The sequence below is a fragment of the Pundamilia nyererei genome, unplaced genomic scaffold, assembly GCF_000239375.1.
Source record: "Pundamilia nyererei isolate P.nyererei 1_Seehausen unplaced genomic scaffold, PunNye1.0 scaffold00079, whole genome shotgun sequence".
Lineage (NCBI taxonomy): Eukaryota > Metazoa > Chordata > Actinopteri > Cichliformes > Cichlidae > Pundamilia > Pundamilia nyererei.
In genome coordinates, this window is record NW_005187480.1 from 680,093 (window position 1) to 699,554 (window position 19,462).

General features: G+C 42.9%; 1 protein-coding gene across 1 annotated transcript in view; it reads left to right on the forward strand.

Moving 5' to 3' along the window:
- Nucleotides 1–19,462, forward strand: part of mgat4b (alpha-1,3-mannosyl-glycoprotein 4-beta-N-acetylglucosaminyltransferase B) — a 119,828-nt gene that overhangs the window by 69,485 nt on the left and 30,881 nt on the right. Inside the window, exons 5-8 of the mRNA XM_005737740.2 lie at nucleotides 4,033–4,079; nucleotides 5,091–5,204; nucleotides 12,722–12,797; nucleotides 16,550–16,664. Of these exons, the coding sequence (XP_005737797.1) occupies nucleotides 4,033–4,079; nucleotides 5,091–5,204; nucleotides 12,722–12,797; nucleotides 16,550–16,664 (352 nt within the window). The remainder of the gene's footprint in view (nucleotides 1–4,032; nucleotides 4,080–5,090; nucleotides 5,205–12,721; nucleotides 12,798–16,549; nucleotides 16,665–19,462) is intronic.

A 19,462-nucleotide genomic window follows, 5' to 3' on the forward strand; every position in this document is an offset into this window, starting at 1 on the left:
GTGTGTGTGTGTGTGTGTGTGTGTGTGTGTGTGTGTGAGCACGCGCTCACACATTAGATCATTAAAGTCAATCTGCGAAATGTGTATGCTGTATGCTCTTTTAATAAATAAAGTCAGTGTGTTTGTGTCTTTACAGTGATGAAGGTCACAGTTTATACTGTCTTTGTTTGTTCCCACTCACAGCTTCTCATCTCATGTTAGTTCAGTTCATATCTCTTCTTACTGTTTTGTCAAATCTCATTTGTGCAAATCCAATCCAATACTGTGTTGGTTAATCTCACAGTACTTTATGGCATCTCTTCAAATTCACCTGAAAGCCCATTAGTAGTGATAATCTCTTTAAAGGAGCTCACTGTAACTTCTAGAAAACCATCATTATTAACTGCACCCATTATGCGACTTCCAGCCATCAATCTGTTGTTTGCATGAGCAAGAGTCAGATTAATGCTATGTTGGTCTGAATGTGCTGTCTATCATGTAAGTTGTACAACAACTTAGAGAGCAGTGTATATACTATACAAAGGTCACATGGACATCAAGTTAGGGCTAGCTTTATAACTTGGCTATCTTGCATGTTAGCTAAACTAATTTATAAATGACCAGGGGGGGTTTGGATGAATTGGCACTTTCAGTTCCATGAGATAGCTTTCAATTCATGCATATCAGCCAGAGACTGTGTAGATTACAGATGTTAAAACATGAAACCAACTAGGAAGTGTCCTAAATCTTTATTCATTTTACTGGCCAACAGGGGGCGACACCTGTGGTTGCAAGAAGACTTTCAGTTGTATAAAGGCAGTGGTTTATAGATGGAGCCAGTGGTTCAGTTAGCACAACAAAAGAAGAGTTATCCCTGCCTTGTACCTACAACTGGGAAAAATATATTTTATCATTTTTGCATACAGCTGTCGTCTACTTTTAAGCTAACAATAGTTAATACTGAAAGCAGAATAGAGCCCCAGAGGCAAAGTGTTTGGCATGTAAATTTCTTTGGGACAAAAACACCTCTAGCTTTGAGTTGGTAGAGGACACTGTACCGAGACTAAAGCTCAAAGTTGTGCAAGCATCTACTGCAGTAGACTGACTGGAGAGTTTATAAGCTGCCGCTGAAGACTCCCTGGTTTATAAACTCAGATCAGTTTCAGAGCCAGCTACATTTCTCTGCTCTGCTGTTTCCATCTTGCTATTTTTCCTTTACTTTCTGTTCTGCAATTTAATTTCTATCTGTTTTTCAGTTGGATGCTTGTGTTTGTTTTTCCTCCAGGCTGATATAATATTTAAAATCCTCTCAATGTTTTTGTTTTTATCTCATAGTCACAGATTTCAGCTTTACTTGCTGGATTCAGGCTGAAATTAAAATTAAAAACTTGGCTTTAATTTAACTTTTGTTCAGGTTCGGGGTTTTGGGTTTCGGATAAACTCGTCACATGGCGTCTCAGCAGGGTTTGTTTATGCAGACGAACAAGGAACGAAAGTACTTAAAGCTTTTAAAGAAGTGTAACATGAATATTGCATGACCAAAGCATGTTCCATTCAAAATGCAGAGGAGCATGTGACACAGCCCAACCTGGTGTCCCGGCCCCCAACAGATCCACCACACATCCTTTATTTCACACGAACAGGTCTGCAATCATCTCCTCTGTCACCTGACTCAGAATAGGGCTGAAAGGTAATACAAGAGAGACGGCTGAGAAGAGATGAAAAGATCCTCTAGCTTCAGCGTCAGAGATCAGAGTCTGTGGTGTTTTCTTTACCATTTAAAGTGACTACAATTTAATGTACGATAACAGTTAATGGTGTCATGACTAGGCTCCTAGTCCACTATGATAAACATGGAAAAGACACAGCAGTCGGCTGTAAACCAGAACATTTATACCAACAAAATTTGGAAAATTGCATAATTATGTCATGGTCTCTTGATTGTGGTCCCAGGGTTTTGAGTCACTTTGGGATTCCTGGTTTCTACTCCTCTTTTTTGGATTGTTGTTAGGCTGAGTTTGGATTTCCTGTTTTGATTTCTTTATTATTAATCTTTTCTTATGAGTTATGGATCCTTTGGTTAGGGTTTCTTGTGATAAGTACAGTTTCCTTGTGTCGTACTTCTTGCTAATTGTTCAGATTCCTGTAGTATTAGTATGCTGTGGTTGTTTTCTGTTCACCTTTAAAGATCAGCTCTCTGTCGTGGTTTCCTGTGACTGTCCACCTGAGTCTCGTTCTCTAATCAGCCCAGTTTTTATTTCAGACTTTGTGGGCTCCATGTCAGTGACATTGATTTAACAAGCCCTTCCTGCCTCTCTTATAGTGGAGAAGTTTTCCCTTTCATTTTCTAATAAAATATGGTCCTATAAAAATATGTGTCATACTTTTAGTGTTTGTTTCATCAGCGAGAGGCTCTAATGGCGTCTGCTTCTCGTTAACACTGAGCTCTGCGGTAAGCTCCACCCAGCTGGCACCTCCAGGATGCCAAAACAAACCACAAACTCTCGGAAAAGCGCGCTGGAAATACATGTGACCGTGCTGTGACCTTCAGAGCCAGATGATTGGGTCCCACAGGGAGTCCATCTGTGCCCTGATTGGGCCGAGCTCTGATGTTACCGATTTCTTAACTTGTTGATGTTTGAGCTTGAACAAGAGTGTGTGTGTGTGTGTGTGTGTGTGTGTGTGTGTGTGTGTGTGTGTGTTTTAGGAAAAAACTAAAATATTGAGATGACCTCAGCCTCCCGTGTGTATTTGTGAACATTAATTAATTAAGTGTGTGTGCATTTGTGTGTTATTGTGCACAACAAGAAAAAGTGAGAACTTGAACACTGCGTGTCGGAGATACTTGGGCATGAGCATGATTCTGCAAGACAGGAAAAGTGTTTCAGTGCCGCCTGTTAACACAGTGGCTGCAGAGAAATGCTAAACAACATAAAACAGCTGTACAGTGATGCACAGTTACTTCACACATGTGAGCAGTTGCTGTAAACAGATGTTAAACAGCCACGAAGAGACAGGCCTGAAGACCACAGAGCGATAACTAGACTACAAAATCACACGAAACTGCAGAGACACCAAACACTAGACTTATTATGACTCCTGCTGTTTATAGTTTTCTCAGTTTGCTGTCTACTTCTTTAAATTGAGCTCTTTTAGTGTAAATTACCTCACTTTAAACATGCAAATACATCAACAATTAAGCTATTAAATTAATTTCATGGTGCGCCTCATTATGAAATAACTGACTAACTATTTCGAAGTGATGCTGTGTTTTTACTCTCCATGGTTTCATTAAATGGTAACCTTTACTGTTTGGACCCATTCTGCATTAATGACTGGGAGAGAGAGACACTTGCAGCAGTGTAAGGAACTGAGCTTTTACGCCCTTATTATAGGGCAGTGAAGAGAATGAACAGCACTTGGATATGAAATCTTTCTTAAAGAAAAATATTTCTTTTCATGTACAAAAACCTGAGTAATCATGCCCCACTGTTTCTCTTATTGTCTTGAAAGAGCACTTCCCTCTCAGGCTGCAGGCTCACTTGTGGTTTCTAGAGTTTGTGAAGGTAGAATGGGAGGCAGAGCCTTCAGCTATCACACCTCCCAGTTGGAATTTAAGGGCTCAAACCTTGATTTTCACAACAGTTTACAGTTAGGACTGGATCTTATTTAAATTGCTATAAGCTCAGGCTGCTGGAGCCTGTCTATGATGTATGAGCACTTTTAACTTCCTCCTTCCACCATCCAAGTGTTTATATGCCACTGATGCACATCAATAAATAGTGTGTATTTTGTTCCTTTCTCTCTCCTTTTTCTCTTCACCCCAAATCGGTCCTGGCAGATGGCTGCTCCTCTCAGATCCTTCCTACCCCAGAAGTGCTTCTCTGTTTGGGTTTCTCTCTAAATTCATAAAGTCTTTACCTTAAAGTAACTTGAGCGTGTAGTGCAGCTTATATGGATGAATTCTTGACTTCATCACTCTTGATGAGTCATCTGATGCTTCGAAGCTGTGAGTTTCACATCAAGACTTAAACTGCTTTTCTGTGTTTTCAGGCTGACCAACAGTACGCCAGCAGTGTAGCAGACAACCTGAAGCGCCTGTAAGTCAACCTGCATGACAGGATGTTGTTACTACTGCAGCCAACATGAGTGTGTGAGTGTGTGTGTGTGTGTGTCGTCCCTTTTATGGACATTTTGAGCTGAGATAACAACACCACTGTTAAGTAGACTGGGACTGGAACTATTCCTGCATGTATAAGACGACACCAGGCTGGATTTAAACGCCGCTTTCCTAATTTTCTGAAAATAAAATATAACAGATTGATATGCTGATTAATATTAATCTTCTGGATTAGTGTTTATTAGTGAAACACTACATATCATCATGAATATTTATATATTGAAATTCAAATATGTGAACTTATTGTATTGTGGGATCAAGTCACTGTTCACAGTGGACAAGTTACAGTTTGTATAAATAAATCTTTGTCGTGTGTGAATGAGTTGTTGCCTCATGACAGTAAATTATAGCGCACACAGCCCACAATCAGTCGTGTCAACAAGCTTGACTGCATTATTAAGTCAAAAACTGCAAACAAACAAACATATTGGAATGTGTTGACTTTGTATTTGTGGAGCACCTCCAAACTGCTGACCATGTCATGTTAGCTTGGCCTAGTGAACACAGAGCAACATGAATTTATATCCCATACGAACCTATTTGTGTCAGGCTTGGCCCCATAGCTGACTTCAGGGAATCTTGGTTTCTGTGTAGAGTTGTGAATGTGAACACCGAACAGCTTTATGTATGTGCATGTTTGTTTTATTCTTCTGTCCTTAGCTCGTGAGCAGGGGCGGGCAACTCCAGGCCTCAAGTGCTGGTGTCCTGCAGGTTTTAGATATCACCCTGGGTCAAATGATTAGTTCATTACCAGGACTCTGGAGAACTCCAAGACATGTTGAGGAGGTAGTTTAGCAATTTGAATCAGCCGTGTTGGATCAAGGGCACATGTAAAACTTGCAGGACGCTGACTCTTGAGGCCTGGAGTTGCCTACTCCTGTCATAGAGGGAGCTCATGGTTTGGTGTGAACATTGATCGTTTGTTTCTCAGTTTTCCAGCAGAGATTCAGTCGGGTCTGTTGGAGGTCATCTCTCCGTCGGTCCACTTCTACCCCGACTTCTCCCGACTCCGAGAGTCCTTCGGAGACCCAAAGGAGAGAGTCAGGTCAGCAAACGTGTGTGTGTGTGTGTGTGTGTGTATATCTTTGTACATGTTTAGACATCTTTGTGAGGACAGAAAATTGGCATGCTACAATACTTGTGGGGACCAACAGCCCTTATGGGAACAAAATGCCCGTCCACACGAGTTTGAAGCCATTTTTGAGGCTCAGAATGTGGTTTTAGTGTCAGGGTTTCAAATAGGTTATGGTTAGGTTTAGGGTAAGGGTTAGGGTTAGGCATTAATTTTTTATGGTTAGGGTTAGGGTAAGCGACTAGGAAAAGCATTGTTTCAAATAGATGTCCTCACTAAGATATGAAAACGTGTGTGTGTGTGTGTGTGTGCACGTGTTCCACAACTTTCTTTAAGTAGATGTGGACTCTTCAAAACCAGACATACTTAGAGCATCTGGATCAGGTCATATAAATGACGCTGTTTCTGGATTTCATTAATAGAGGCATGTTATATAAATAGATACAACACTCAGTAAATCCTGAATAGAAATCAGTTTGGAGAATTCTCATCTACCAAAGACTGTAGAGATCCTGCATCTAAAAAAATCTGTCCTCCGATCTCAGCAATGTTCTCACACAAGGGTCCCCACAAAGATAGGTGTGCAAGTCCACACAGTCAACTTTACAGTCCAATCAGGTGTGCGTTTGTATGTGATTTATGAGCTCCAGCAATGAGAGAAAGCTGGTACTGGTGGGTGTCTCTAATCATTTGTATTTATGCATGCATGTCAGTCAGTGTGTGTGTGTGTGTGTGCATGTGTTTAACATCTCCCCAGGCATCTGTCAGCCTGTCGTGGCTAATTCATGAGTCTCTGAGCAACCTAACCAGACACACACACACATACTGAACACACACACACACACACACTTAAGTTGGTCCTCTCGCCTTCCTGTCTCCTTGAGAGAGCCATCTTAAAAGGAAACACACACACAGCTCGAAGTGACATCGTTTTATTTAATGAACTGCTGCTCCGCCCCTTGGCCCCGTTCCTGTGGTAACACTGGACAGGGAGGGAGGTAGAAAAGATGATTGGAAGGGAGAAGGAAAAAAAAGAAACACCTCATCCTCTTCTTCACTGTCTGTGTGCTGATGAGCTATTTTCATTCACCGCCTCTGAAGAAACTGAAATCTGAAGCTTGTGGAGTCGTTTTCTCTGTGACACACGCTCTGGAGCGAGTTGGTGTGAAAACGGCGGCGACGGGTAGCTGACTGTAACATCTCTGCAGAGGAAGACGAAGAAACAGCGTTCTTCTTCCCTTTTGGGACTCATCTCAGAGAGAGACCAGGAGATCTTCTGATTTTGTGATTTCGTTCTGTCTGCAGACATCATCTTCAGTTCTTTCCTAGAAAATATCCGCTTTCAGAGACGCGATGCAGAAGGAAAATCTGTCAGACAGAACCTGGGCTGCAAGTCTTAACTGATGAGAAGAGCTGAGACCTGGGCTGAGTGATGCACTTGTTCTTCAAACAACAGGAACGAGTTGATTTAGTTTGCCAGCTGTTGGAGCTCAGAGAGATAGACTGCTGTCATTTTCATCAAACATGGAGTCACAACACCTGAAATCCAAACACACAAACACAAAAACAGGTTTTTAGATTCAGTAACGACGAGATGAAATAAGAGTTCTGTGGTGGTGGCGCGAGTTAAAGACCAAATATGTGAAACAAATATTACAAAACTCTTAAGTTAAATTCATATTCATATAATCTATAATCAGAGCTACGGCTTCAGTAATGTATATGTCAGCTGGGGATGATTTTAGGTACTAAACGTCTGCTGGGAAGGTTTATCTATATTAGGACAGCGACTTATACTAGTAGAATGAAAAGTAATAAATACTACAAGTACATTTAAACTGTGCTTTAGTAAAGTTAGACTATGTTATATTACACCACTGGTCGTCTTCATGCCACCTGTTGTTTCCTTTCTGGGCATCCTCCTGCATGGCTAGCATCCAGATTTGGGCCTTCATGTTTTGCATCTAGTTTTGTTTTTTGCAAATTAATTTTTTTCTTTCAGTCACTGGTTAAGTTTAGGTACCAAAAACTTAACTTAACATATTACAAATCACAAGGATAGGTTTACATTTTGTTAGCTTTAGCTACGAAAACCTGTTTTGTGTGGTTTGAGTTCTTGGTTTCAGGTGTTTGAAATTAGTTTGTTCACCTGTGCACCACTAGAGAAGTGTACAGATTTACCACATCAGCCCAGCCTCTACCCTAAAGCATCATGGGAGCAATTAGTTCGCAAAGTGAAACGTTCCTGCAAACAGAAGATAATACATCAGCTGTGATGGATTTGTGTCCACGCTCTTCAGAGTTTAAGTGAGACGAACGGCTGTCAGGAAGGGACTACATCAGTCTGAAAACTTAATGATTCGGAGAAAATGGACTTTAATATGCAGAACTTGTCTGCTCCTTAAACACTTCAGAGTCTGAGCGAGCAAAAGACGAACACGTCTGCGCTGACTCTTCCTTTTTAACGCAGTTTGCATGCGAGCATATTGCCGCCGTAATTTGGTTCCCGCCAAAGGCCCGATGCTCTCGGTGTGAGAGGAAGATGGTGACGCGAGTCAGGCGGCCACCCTCGCGAGCTAACCGCTGTTCATTCAGTTCATCTCCCAGAACACTCCACCTGTGCGCTCACAATAAAGGCACCTTTATTTGATCATATTTATGGTTCTATTTAGACGCACACAGGAGCTTTTAAGGTTAAGAGGCCTGTTTTAATTCAGAAAAACTCTGATTACATCCAATCAATGCAACAGTGAAAATACTTTGTACAGTATGAAGCTGATGGGTCTGTTTTTGTGGTGCTTTCATGGTTGTTTTATGTTGTTTCCATGTCTTCTGTGCTTCTTTCATGGTTCTTTGTTGTTGTTTGTTTTTGTGGATATTTTGTGTATTTTTTGGTCTTTCTGTGTGTCTTTGTAGTGATTTTGTTTCTCTTTATCACTGCTTTAGTTTTTTGTGGGCTTTTGATGCTATTAAAACTTGTTTTTTCGCCCTTTGTACATCTTTTGAGTTTTGGACTGTGGGTTTATAATGTTGGCGTTTAGTTTCCTTTTGGATTTTTCTGCTGTTTTAATAGTTGAAGTTGTGACTCTGGTAACGTTATTGTTGTTCTTAAGATGACTTCTAGTCTATGATATAATTTTCTTTAATTTTACTGTCATTAGTCTCCACAGTCTTTCTCAGTTTTCCTTCCCTTCTGTTTTGTCCATCTTTGTTTCGTTCCCCAGTTTAGCTCCTTGTGTGTATTTGTGGACTTGTATTCAGTATCCTGGTTGCTGAGTGTTTTTCTTTGGTCATAAAAATGTGTTTATCTTCATGTCAGCTGCCTCATTGTCCTGCATTCGGGTCTTCTTCACGTCACCACTCCTGACACTTTGTGCTTGTCATGGGATGATTGACTTTCATGAAGAAGGAAACAAAAACTGCATTGTCTTGTCCACTAATGTTCTTCAAATGAAGGACAATCATTCATGCATTCGATAAGAAACCTTTTATTAATAGAAAGCAGCGGATAAATGCTGTTGTTTCTCTTGCTTCGTGAAAAAAAGAACACCTGGAAGTTTTGTTTTTACTTCTGAACTTCTCAAACATCCACGATTATAAACGAGGATGCAGAACGAGAAGAACAAAAATCACAGCAGAGGTGGCAAAAACACTCACGATGATCACTTAAGTCGAAGCAGCGATAAATGTGTTAAAAATGCTCCAGTTAAAGTTAAAGCACTGATTTAACTTCTTTACTCAAGTAAAAGTGAAGAAGAGTTAACAGGGATTCAGCAGGTGTGGGAACCTTAAGGTTGGTATTAGCGGTGCCGCGTGGGAAAAGGAATCGCTTATAAATCAGTGACAAACGTTTCAACTATGAGCTCCATTTTCTTTGTGATCAGGCTTTGACCAGCTGAGCTGTGCTGCTCGTGTTTGTGGATTTAAACAAGTGAACAACTTCAACAAGATATGAGACGATGTTACACGAGCTATCGTGGCTGACTGGCAGAGTATCTGTATCATCTCCTTCAATTCAAGCAGATGTTGTGACATCACTCTGACCATGAACACCACAGCTGCTCAGCACGAGTCTGGCATCGTGCATGACTGCACACTGCTGTTTGGAAAGTGTAAGGAAGAGAAAGTCCAGATCTTTGTGTTGAAATGCAGCAGTTACCAATAAAGTTCAAATACATAAATAAACATGACCACAGGTCAGGTTTAAGGAAATCATTTAGAGCAGCAGTGGGGAACTCCAGGCCTCGAGGGCCGGTGTCCTGCAGGTTTTAGATCTCACTCTGGGTCAACACACCTGAATCAAATGAGTAGTTCATTTCCAGGCCTCTGGAGAACTTGAGGACATGCTGAGGTAATTTAGCCATTTAAATCAGCTGTGTTGGATCAAGGACACATCTAAAACCTGCAAGACTCCGGCCCTCGAGGCCTGGAGTTCTCCATCCCTGCTTTAGAGGAGTTGACATGGTCATGATGCTGATTCAAGAACACAGCACAAACTTCAGTTTTTCTTACTCATATAAGAACTTGTTGAAGCTTGTTGGAGCTCTGAGACTGCTGGCCTCTAGTGTGTAAACTGATAACAATAATAATATAATAACCTGAGCTGTAATATTGTTACATTCTCACAGGAGAATTTATAGTAAAGAGTAAACATGATTAACGCTTAGCTGTAAATATGTGATCATAAGTGATTATAGCTGCAATAAGGCGTCATTAAGTTAGTTTTTTTAGTTTTTAATTTGTCTGTCGTGTTTGTTTTAGAATAATCTCAGTGACGTGAGCTTCTACGGTTTGACCTTTAAAGGATGTTAAGCATGAATGACGTCTCTGCTCAGAAGCTGTGTGTTTGGCCTTTTTGACTGAACGCAGCGTGGAAGCACTGTGAAAGTGCAGTGATGCCTCTTTGGTCACGCTGCTGCTGTTTTTGTGAAAGAAGCTGCCAGAGAATCGTTTCTGTTTTATCTGGAAACACTCGAGTCTTTGCGTGTAGAACCAGCTGACTCTCCCTGTCGCCTTAAATCGCCTCGCCGATCGCCGCGAGGGAGTGCGAGACAAGAAAGCCTCTGTGTTAACTTTACTGTTTTGCTATAAAAGCCTCTTTTTCCCGGGATTGTTTCTTAGACCTCGGTGGGATTATAAAAAGTCTATTGACTCCCAACAGTAAAAATAAGCCTTTAAAGTGCCGCGTGAGGAGATGAGCGTGGATCGTTTTTTTATGGCGCAATAAAGAGAAAATGGAGGCGTGGATGGGTTTTCTTAACTGAAGGAGTGGCACCTCATGTGTTTATCACATGCTGCACAAACCTCTTCAACAAATTGCATCTTTTAATGCTTTTTTTTTTTATTTTGACCCTGAGATGTGTGGGATGTTTTTCTGGCACTATGATCATGTGCTCCTGCTCACTGCACAAAGCTGCAGACCTCCACTGGTCAGTGTGGATGGACACATGAGGAGCTTTTATGCTTCTGGACAAATCTGACCTCGTTTGTTTGCACCATCCTTCTGCTTTTATATGTTTAATGACACAAAAAAGTTAAACGCACTAACATAAAACCTCACTTCTGTTTTACCCTCAAGCATCAAACTATATGACTGAAAGAACGAAAACAACATGTTAAAATGTCCAAATCTGAATAGTAATCCATGTTTGGAGACGGCGGCACTGCCAAAAGGACAGAAGGCCGAGCTGGAGAGTTTTGTTGGGAGGGACAGCTCAGGATGGAAGTTTGCATGTGTGCAGAGGAGGGATGGTGTTAAAGATGGAGCTGCGAGGCAGAAGGAAGAGCTCAGAGAAGATTTGTGGATGTGGTGAAACAGGACATGCAAAGGGTTGGCGTGACAGAGGAGCATGCTGGGATGATCTACTGTGGCGACCCCTAAAGGGAGAAGTTAGAAGAAGAAGAAAACAAGTCCTTTGGTTTGATTTCTAACCTTTGTCTTTGAGGCTCAGAAAAAGGTGATTAGAGAGACGTAACAGTAACTAGTAAGTTGTTACTGTTGGAGCATTTTTAATAACATCGTCACTGAGCTCTGATTAGCAGGTGTCTGTATCTGTGTGATGGTCACATGTTCTGTGGATGCAGACTGATCACTCCGCCCTGTTCTGATGAAGTGTCAACATATAAACCGTTACCAGTGTATAAGTTATGAATCTGATTTTAGTGACTTCCCTGTTAAAATAAAGGATTCATTATCGATTTCTCTTTTTTCCTGAGAACTTATCGAGCATTAAACAGACGGCGGTAAACTCGCATGCAGCAGCAGGAACCCTCTGAGCTCTGACACCTCAAACAGCTGAGCGCTCGCTCTGTAAATATCGAGCTGTGTGTTTAGCAAACCTCGTCTGTGAACACACCGATTCAGTTCACCGCTGATTGCTTTGTTCTGTTTCTGCGAGCGCCTGAAACTCGCGGCGCGCTCTCTTTCCCACCTCGCGGGCCGAAGGCATCGATGGAAACCTGCAGAGCTACAACCTTGATCCTGCTGGATGTGCTTCCTCTGTGTGTGTCAGAGACAGTTGTTACCTGTTTAGTGTGTGTGAGCAGCGTAAACACACAAACATTCAGTGTTTTTTATTCCACAAACAGGCATTTTACAGGTGAACAGACGATGAGATCAGCTCCACGATTAAGGGAACAGTTCCCCCCCTCTGGTCATTCATTCATTTATTTTCATTCTTTCATTGTTTTTGCCTCTTTGTCTTATTTTTCTCTATTTTGTAGCTTTTTTGTGTATTTGTGGTTGTTTTGTGGACCTTTGTGGTTCTCGTTGGATAATTGACTTTCATGAAGAAACAAATACACGCTGCCTTGTCTTTGCCACTTATAAGACCACACGTACTTGAGAAGGAGAGGTTCACTCCAAAATCACATCTACATATTTTGCCTCTGGGCTGCAGCGTTGTTTATCCAACACAGTCGTGTTTGACTTGCTTAGCTTTGCCAAACTGACTTTCCTTAACTACAGTGAAAGTAAATGGCGCTTGTATCCGTAGAAGAGCCCAAAGAATACACTTGAAAAACATGTGGTTACTCGAGAACATCCACAAGGCTGTGAGCAGTCTCAAACAGAAACAGACTGATCTGTGTGTGTAACCCTCCACCTCTGCTCAGCGATGGAGATGTCCTGCTTTACTCTCTGAGGGGAGGCGTGGTACATGTGGACAGGTGATGTGCAGTCTTTCTAATGTCCAGCAGGGGGCGACTCCTCTGGTCAGTCTTCCTTTTGGTCTCAGTCGCTGATTTTAGGGGAGAAAGGATGAAACAGCAGAGTGTGATTTAGGGCGGAGCTACAAGTCGCTTACACTCGTTTCGACCGTAACATCCAACTTTAAAACACCAGCATAGCAACAGCTCCATAGCAACCCATTAACCAATGGATGATGTCACAATGGCGTGTGTGCATGTGCAGTAACTGTGTGTGTGTGTCTCAGAAGAAGAGGTGCAGGTATACTTGCATTAACACATTAACTCCTCCCCCTCTTCTTCAGGTGGAGGACGAAGCAGAACCTGGACTACTGCTTCTTGATGATGTACGCTCAGTCTAAAGGAACCTACTATGTCCAGGTAAAGAGAAACAGAAGAAGAAGAAGAAGCTCGGCGAGCAGCCGCTGGTCTTTCTCTCTGTCTGTGGTTATTTTTAAGCATTTCGGTCGTTTCATGTGTTTGTGCCAAAATCCTGGGGGTGGGGCCAAAGATAAATGAATGAAGCTGACAGTTGAGATAAATTGTTCATTCCGCTTCACGTCAGAGTGAAGCGTGTTTATCGGTGGATTTTCTGGTAAATGATTCGTTGCTGTGTGGTGAATAAAAATTATGCTCACTGCTGGATCTTTCCTTTAAAACTAGTCTGCTTTTCCAAAAGCAGGATTAAGGAGAAGGGGGCGTGCTCAGAAATGATCAGGATCATGTAAGTGTAAATTCAGATGACACGTCCTCGTGTGTTTGCAGAGCTCCTGGGAGGACTTTGATCTCCTTTTTGCTTTTTCACAACTCTAATCATTTTGCATATTTTCACTCTTTACTCCGTATTTTGGTCTTTAGGTTTAATTTTTCGTTAGATTTTGGTTGATTTGGCGTCTGTGGCTGTGATGTCTGGTTTGGAGACGGAGGCCGAGGTCACATTTTCACAGGGAGTGAGCATCGTGGAGGGGAACAGAAACGTGTCCATCACAGGGACAGCTCAGAGTCAGAGAGGTTGAGATTGTTTGCACATGTGCAGAGGAGGGAGGATGGGTCAACTGGAGAAAGGAGAAAAAGAGGAAAAGCTCAGAGGAGATTCATGGATGCAGTGAAGGAGGACATGCAGAGGGGGATGCTGGGATGGGAGGAGATGCAGATGACCCGCTATGGCGCCCCCTAAAGGGAGCAGCTGGAAGAAGAGTCTGTGGTCATTTCAGGTTGCATCTTTTTGTCTGTTTTAGTTCATTTTTCGTCGTCTGGTCACATTTGGGTCAGGCTGTCGTTTCACTTGGTGGTGATTTTTGGACACGTGTTCCTCAGATTTATCGTCTTTGTCTTTTTTTTGTCACATTTTGTTTGTTTTTGTGTATTTGGGTCATTTCGGGTCTCATTTTTTAGTCCAGTTGTATCGCTGTGGGATTGTTTTGTGCCTCATCTTGGTCATTTGTGTTCCTTCGTACCCTTTTGAAACACATTGTGGTTACTTTCTGTTTGATGTTTCTGATTCAGGTCAGATTTTGGTCAGGCTGTGTCTCTTTGTAGGCGTTTGACGGACGTCACGTTTTGGTTGTTTTTCAAGTCTCGGAGTAAATCGGGTGTGGACGGTTAATTTCCCGAGGGGTCACATGAGGAGATGGGACTGTTATAGAGGGTCACGGCAATAAGCCTGTAAGAAGATAAGATTAATAATGAGCAGAACTGAGTTAAGGTTCTTGGTGCGGCCCTTCGCTCTCAGCAAACAGTCATCTCTCCACAGAAACAAAACGAGTCGCGCTCTGAATGCGATGAAGTTTTAAGATAAAAGGTCTCTGTGATGTAATCCTGCTGGTGTCTGAAGATGATGATGAAACTGTTGCATTGTGGGTAGACTAATGGACGCGTCACTGTGGCGCTGTCACAGAGCCTTTGTTCCCTTTAAAGATGAAAAGAAGAAGGACTCGTCCCTCGTCCTCCTCCTCGACATGTGGGACAGAAAGGCGTTTATCTGAATAAACAGGAAATGAGAGGAAGTGATCTTTAGCTCACCTGCTTCCTCGCGACCTGCAGACAACCCGGCGTCCTCCAGAGGTCTTAAAAACACCTCATAAACATATATGAAATTAAATAGCCTGACCCGACCGGCTTCACACTGAAGCCGGTGTTGCATTCAGGTGCGTCTCACCAGCTCATGAATTAAAAGCGTCCCGTGTCACGTCCTGCTTCTGATATTTTCTCTCATGCTAATAAAAATTAAATGAAACCTAAAAGCGCAGGCTTCATGTCTTTGGCTCTGCCGTCCGCTTCGTTACGCTCGCTAACCTTTAATTATCTGAGCTCGTTGATGATAAAGCTGCTGATGCGGAGCAGCAGAGGAGAAGTGCAGCGTTTAAAAGCACACCAAACTATCCTACATTTCCCGGCCCTTTAATCTCCTTGTCCTTCTTCTTCTCCCTTCTTTTTGTTCTTCTCTTTCATTTCTTATTCATAATGGTTCCTCCCTGGATTCTTCTTCTTCTTCCTTCTCCTCTTTACTTCTTTTTCCTCTTTCTGTTCTTCTTCTTCACGGCTTCTTCTGTTTTGATCTTTTGTTCTGTTCAGAGCATCAGATCACACTTTCAGAAGCTCTGTTTGACTTTTCGGCTCTCAGGGCTTTTATTTTGAATGTGCATCATATTCTCTCGGTCACTTCTCACTTCCTGCCCTCCTCATCCTCACCTGACGAGGCTTGCTTGTGATCGTGGTGCATTTATTGAGTGTTTTGAGTGTTAGTTTAAAATAATCGGTGTAAAAACTAAAGAAAAATGCACACTTTTTACTGCTTTAAGGTGACGTCTGTGAAATACTGTTGAAATGTTGTTTATTCAAAGCCTGATTGTTCCTGAATGTGGCTGAATTATAAAACCAGCCTACTTCGGCGTTCGAAGGTCAACCAAAGAGCAACTGAACGAAAATACAGAAAGTGACGACCAATAGATGTGAAACCGTCACAAAGACGAATAAATTCCACTGAAATGATGAAAGATGACATTTTCCTCAAAGACGCAGCAGAATACCTGAAGACAGGTGATGTCAGAGGTCGAGGCCGGCGGGAGGTGTTTGTGACAAGCAAATAAAATCTGCATTTTCCAGCATTTTCGGACAGAATGGCGAGCAGGAAGCTCTGCAGATGGATGTGGCGCTCTGTGCGCTGGGCTGTTGTGAGCCGCAGACTTGAACGCTGGTCTGCCTGCCGGAGCTGAGCCCGGTTATTTTTCTGGCTACTTTCCTGTGATGGAGCAGTCTCGCCGACATCATCTCAGCCAGGGGCGGCGGAGCTTCGGCTGCTCCCACACGAAGCTTTCTGACAGGAACACGGAGCCGACACGCTGTTTTGACACCTAAATTCTCTCTGAACTTTGCAGAGTTTTCGCTGTCTGCACGGAGCAGCGGTGAGGCGAGGGGGTGGAGGAGGTAATTACTCTGTCGACTCCCCCGGGGACGAAACGGGAAGATGTGTGTCAGGAGGCTGGCGTTTGTGGAGCGTCTTCTGCTGGTTTGAGATCAGGAGCAGAAATGTTGAGTCTGGCTTCTCTGCTGAAGTCTTACTGATTCCGTCGCTGAGACGAGGCGAGAGGCGGAAACCCTGTTAAAGTTTGCATGTGCATCGATTTCTTAATAACAATAAAAACTCTGAGTTGTTATTGACATTTTTCTCACAGTCTGATGGTTTTTGGAGCCACCGTTTGTCTTTTACCGGTTTATGATTGCATCTTTGAACTGTGACTGACTTTTAATGCTACAAACCTCCAGAGAGTTCCTCTGGCTCTGTGCTCCGTGATGTCCTGAACAGGTTTATGGATGTTTATCTGTGTTATAAGTAATAAAAAAGCAAGATCCAGACTTCTTGCGAAAATGTCTGATTGGAGGGTTTTAAATGATCTGCCTCTTGCTTCCACCTCACCTCTCCCTCTGTTCCCCTCTTGCTTCTTCACATTCAGCATATTTATTTTGATCTTCATCTGAGGAGTTCATTGAGGCGGTTTTTCATTTTGGCATTTCGTGCGTGTTAACGTTAAGCAGGCTTTTGTTTTTTGTTTTGGAGGGAACACACACACACACACAGTTAAAGGAGGAAACTAAACTGTGTCTTTCTCTCTATCTCTCTCTCTCTGTTGCAGTTAGAGGACGATATAGTCGCTCGCCCAAACTTCTTCACCACCATGAAGAACTTTGCGCTGCAGCAGCCGTCGGAGGACTGGATGATCCTGGAGTTCTCTCAGCTCGGCTTCATCGGTGAGTCGCAGCGCTCGGCTCCATCAAGGGTGGAGACACCCCCTTCCCCAGATGGCAGAGGAGCAGAGAGGAGGGTCTGTTGTTCATTCAATGGTCATCTCTGAGAACTTCCCGGTGTTGTCTCCTTTAGCTTCTGAAGGGACAGCAAACAGGTGAACAAACACCTGAAACACAGCGTGCAGTTACAAACGCACGGTCAGCACAGCGCACAAAGTGTGTCGCTGCCAAACGCCTTCGACAGCCAAGCTTTCTGTGAGTTAGCTGGCTTGATAAAACGTACGACCTCAGTCAGAGCTGATGGGTGGTGATCCTCTCGCTCTGCCAGGCTTCAGTCACACAGGCTCAGCGACTGGTTGGCAGACACAGGGGAACCACTAGAGCGATGTACCCTGGCTGTTATCTGGATCAGGTTATCGTTGCGTTACTTTATGTAAATACATAAATTTTTCATGACCCCCAAGGTTTTTATTTTTATCGCAAAGCACTTTGACTTTTACATGTGCTGTATAAATAAATGACACTTACCTACTAGGGAAAAAGGTCTGTTCTCCAACCGGTTGGGGAGTGGTTGGTGGAGGTTGCTCTGTGCTGCCTACTCCAGTCAGAGACATTATCAAAGGAACTGTTCATAAAGATTTATAAGTAGCATAAAAATCAGCAATAGAGCACTGATGAAGTAGCGTCTAATCCTCTGCTTTCACTGGTTAATGTGCTTCTTGTTTTAGTCAGTTTTCCGTTTGTGACATGATGTCTGTACATTGGAGCGCTGAGACATCGCAGGCTAGTTCAGGTCTGCCTGTCCCCATAAACAGTCGACAGACATGAGTTCTGCGTTAATCAGTGATGTAGAACAAAGTGCTGCATGAGTCTATGGTTAAAATGTGATTGTAGGCTAAAGTGCTTTGAGTGGTCAGTAAGATTAGAAAAACACCATAAATGCAAATGCATTACATCTTTAAAAAGGCTCTCAGCCTTCCACTTACTCTCGTTTCTTTAATATTTTAAACTTATAAGTTGTAATTAGCACTGATGGATGCTTTTTATTTTCAATAATCGTAGTTTCTCATCCTGGGCTGACATGCCGGGCTCTCCTCGTCCTCCGCCTTCGTCCTTCTTTTTCTTTTGCCATTTTTCTGTTTCAGCTCTGATGCCAGTCCTTTTCTTTGTTTTGAGTCATAGTCTCGAGGGAAATGCATTCACCACCTCGCTGCCCAAACCTCCGTTTTTTTCCATAAGCCGTGTCACTCTAAATAAAAAGCCGTGCCTTCTGTTTCTCTGTCGTCAGCCAGGTTTGCTTCAGTTGCAAAATCCTCTTTCGCTTCTCTCTCAGGCCAGATTCACACGTAGGTGTTACAGGCCTGATGTTGCGGGGGTGTCTTTGCTTACACGTCATCATATTTAGGTTTAATTAGCCATTAGCGTGATCCAGACTAGCTGACTGCTAAACTTTATTCCTGTACCCAAGAACAAGAACTAGCTCATTCTCTCAGGACATCCACCCCTGAGAGGATGAGAATATCGTGATTTGAGTTTCATTTGAACAGCGCTTATATTTTAAAAGTTAAACTTTTCTCAGCTTTTTAAATGGAGGAAAGCACAGTGACAGTTCTGCAGTTCAGAACAGCAGCATGTGACATCACCATGATCAAAACAGCTGGCTGGAAAACTCTGGGGCATGAAGAACAGACGCTCTGATGACGGACAAGAGGAGACGGCGACTATATAAACATAAGCAAGAGGAAGTGGAAACAGCTGAGAGAACAAAACTCAGCTGAACTAAATCAAAGAAAAAGACACAGGGGAGGACAAGTGAAAGCAGAGTACAAGGAACAACTGACTTTCAAAATAAAGCAGGAAGAATGATAACCAAATTGGGAAAACACATGAATGGACTTAATACTGGAGGAATGACACAGTAGGATGAAGCACTGAGTGTCAAACAGTCGGCTCGGTGGCCAGAATCAGCCCATCAAAGAGTCTTAATTCGGCCGACTGGACAGCTGTGGAAAAAGTGAAGGAGGGATTAGATTTTTACAGCGTCTCATACTATACTGGCATTTCCATCGCCATTCAGACACCACCAAAGTAAAGAAGTAACAGATTTCTGCTACAGTTGATTAGTTACCTCAGGGATTAAATGTGTAATTAAACGTTTTTAGATTGAGAGAACGACTTTGACTCATCTGGCCCATTTAAGCTCAAAGTGGGCAGCATGTGGCCCACAAAGTAAAACAAGTCTGACACTCTGGTCCCCGGGGCCGGTGTCCCTGCAGGTTTTCGATCTCACCCTGGGTCAACACACCTGAATCACATGATTAGTCATTACCAGGCCTCTGGAGAACTTCAAGACGTGTTGAGAAGGTAATTTATCCATTTAAATCAGCTGTGATGGATCAAGGACACATCTAAAACCTGCAGGGACACCAGCCCTCGTGGACTGGGATTGGGGACCCCTGCTCTAAAGCAACCAGGAACTAGGAACAGACTAAATACACTAAAGAACAGGCCAGAAAGATGCAAAGCTCACAAATACGACCCAGGACACGACAGCTGAATCCAGCTGAGTCCGTGGTAACGGGAAACGCTCGTGCCGGTTGTCCTGCTGAGCTTGCTGAGAACATGAATGCCAGAATATCACTGCATATTTTTTGCAGTCTCATCTCAACTTTTTCCCACCAGATCGGGATGATGTCAGCGAAGAGCGATGACATCGTGCCGTGTCATCGTGCGATGACATTGTGGAGAAAGACTTTATCAAGATATAAAAGTGATGGAAAACTGATATCAGGGAAAACTGA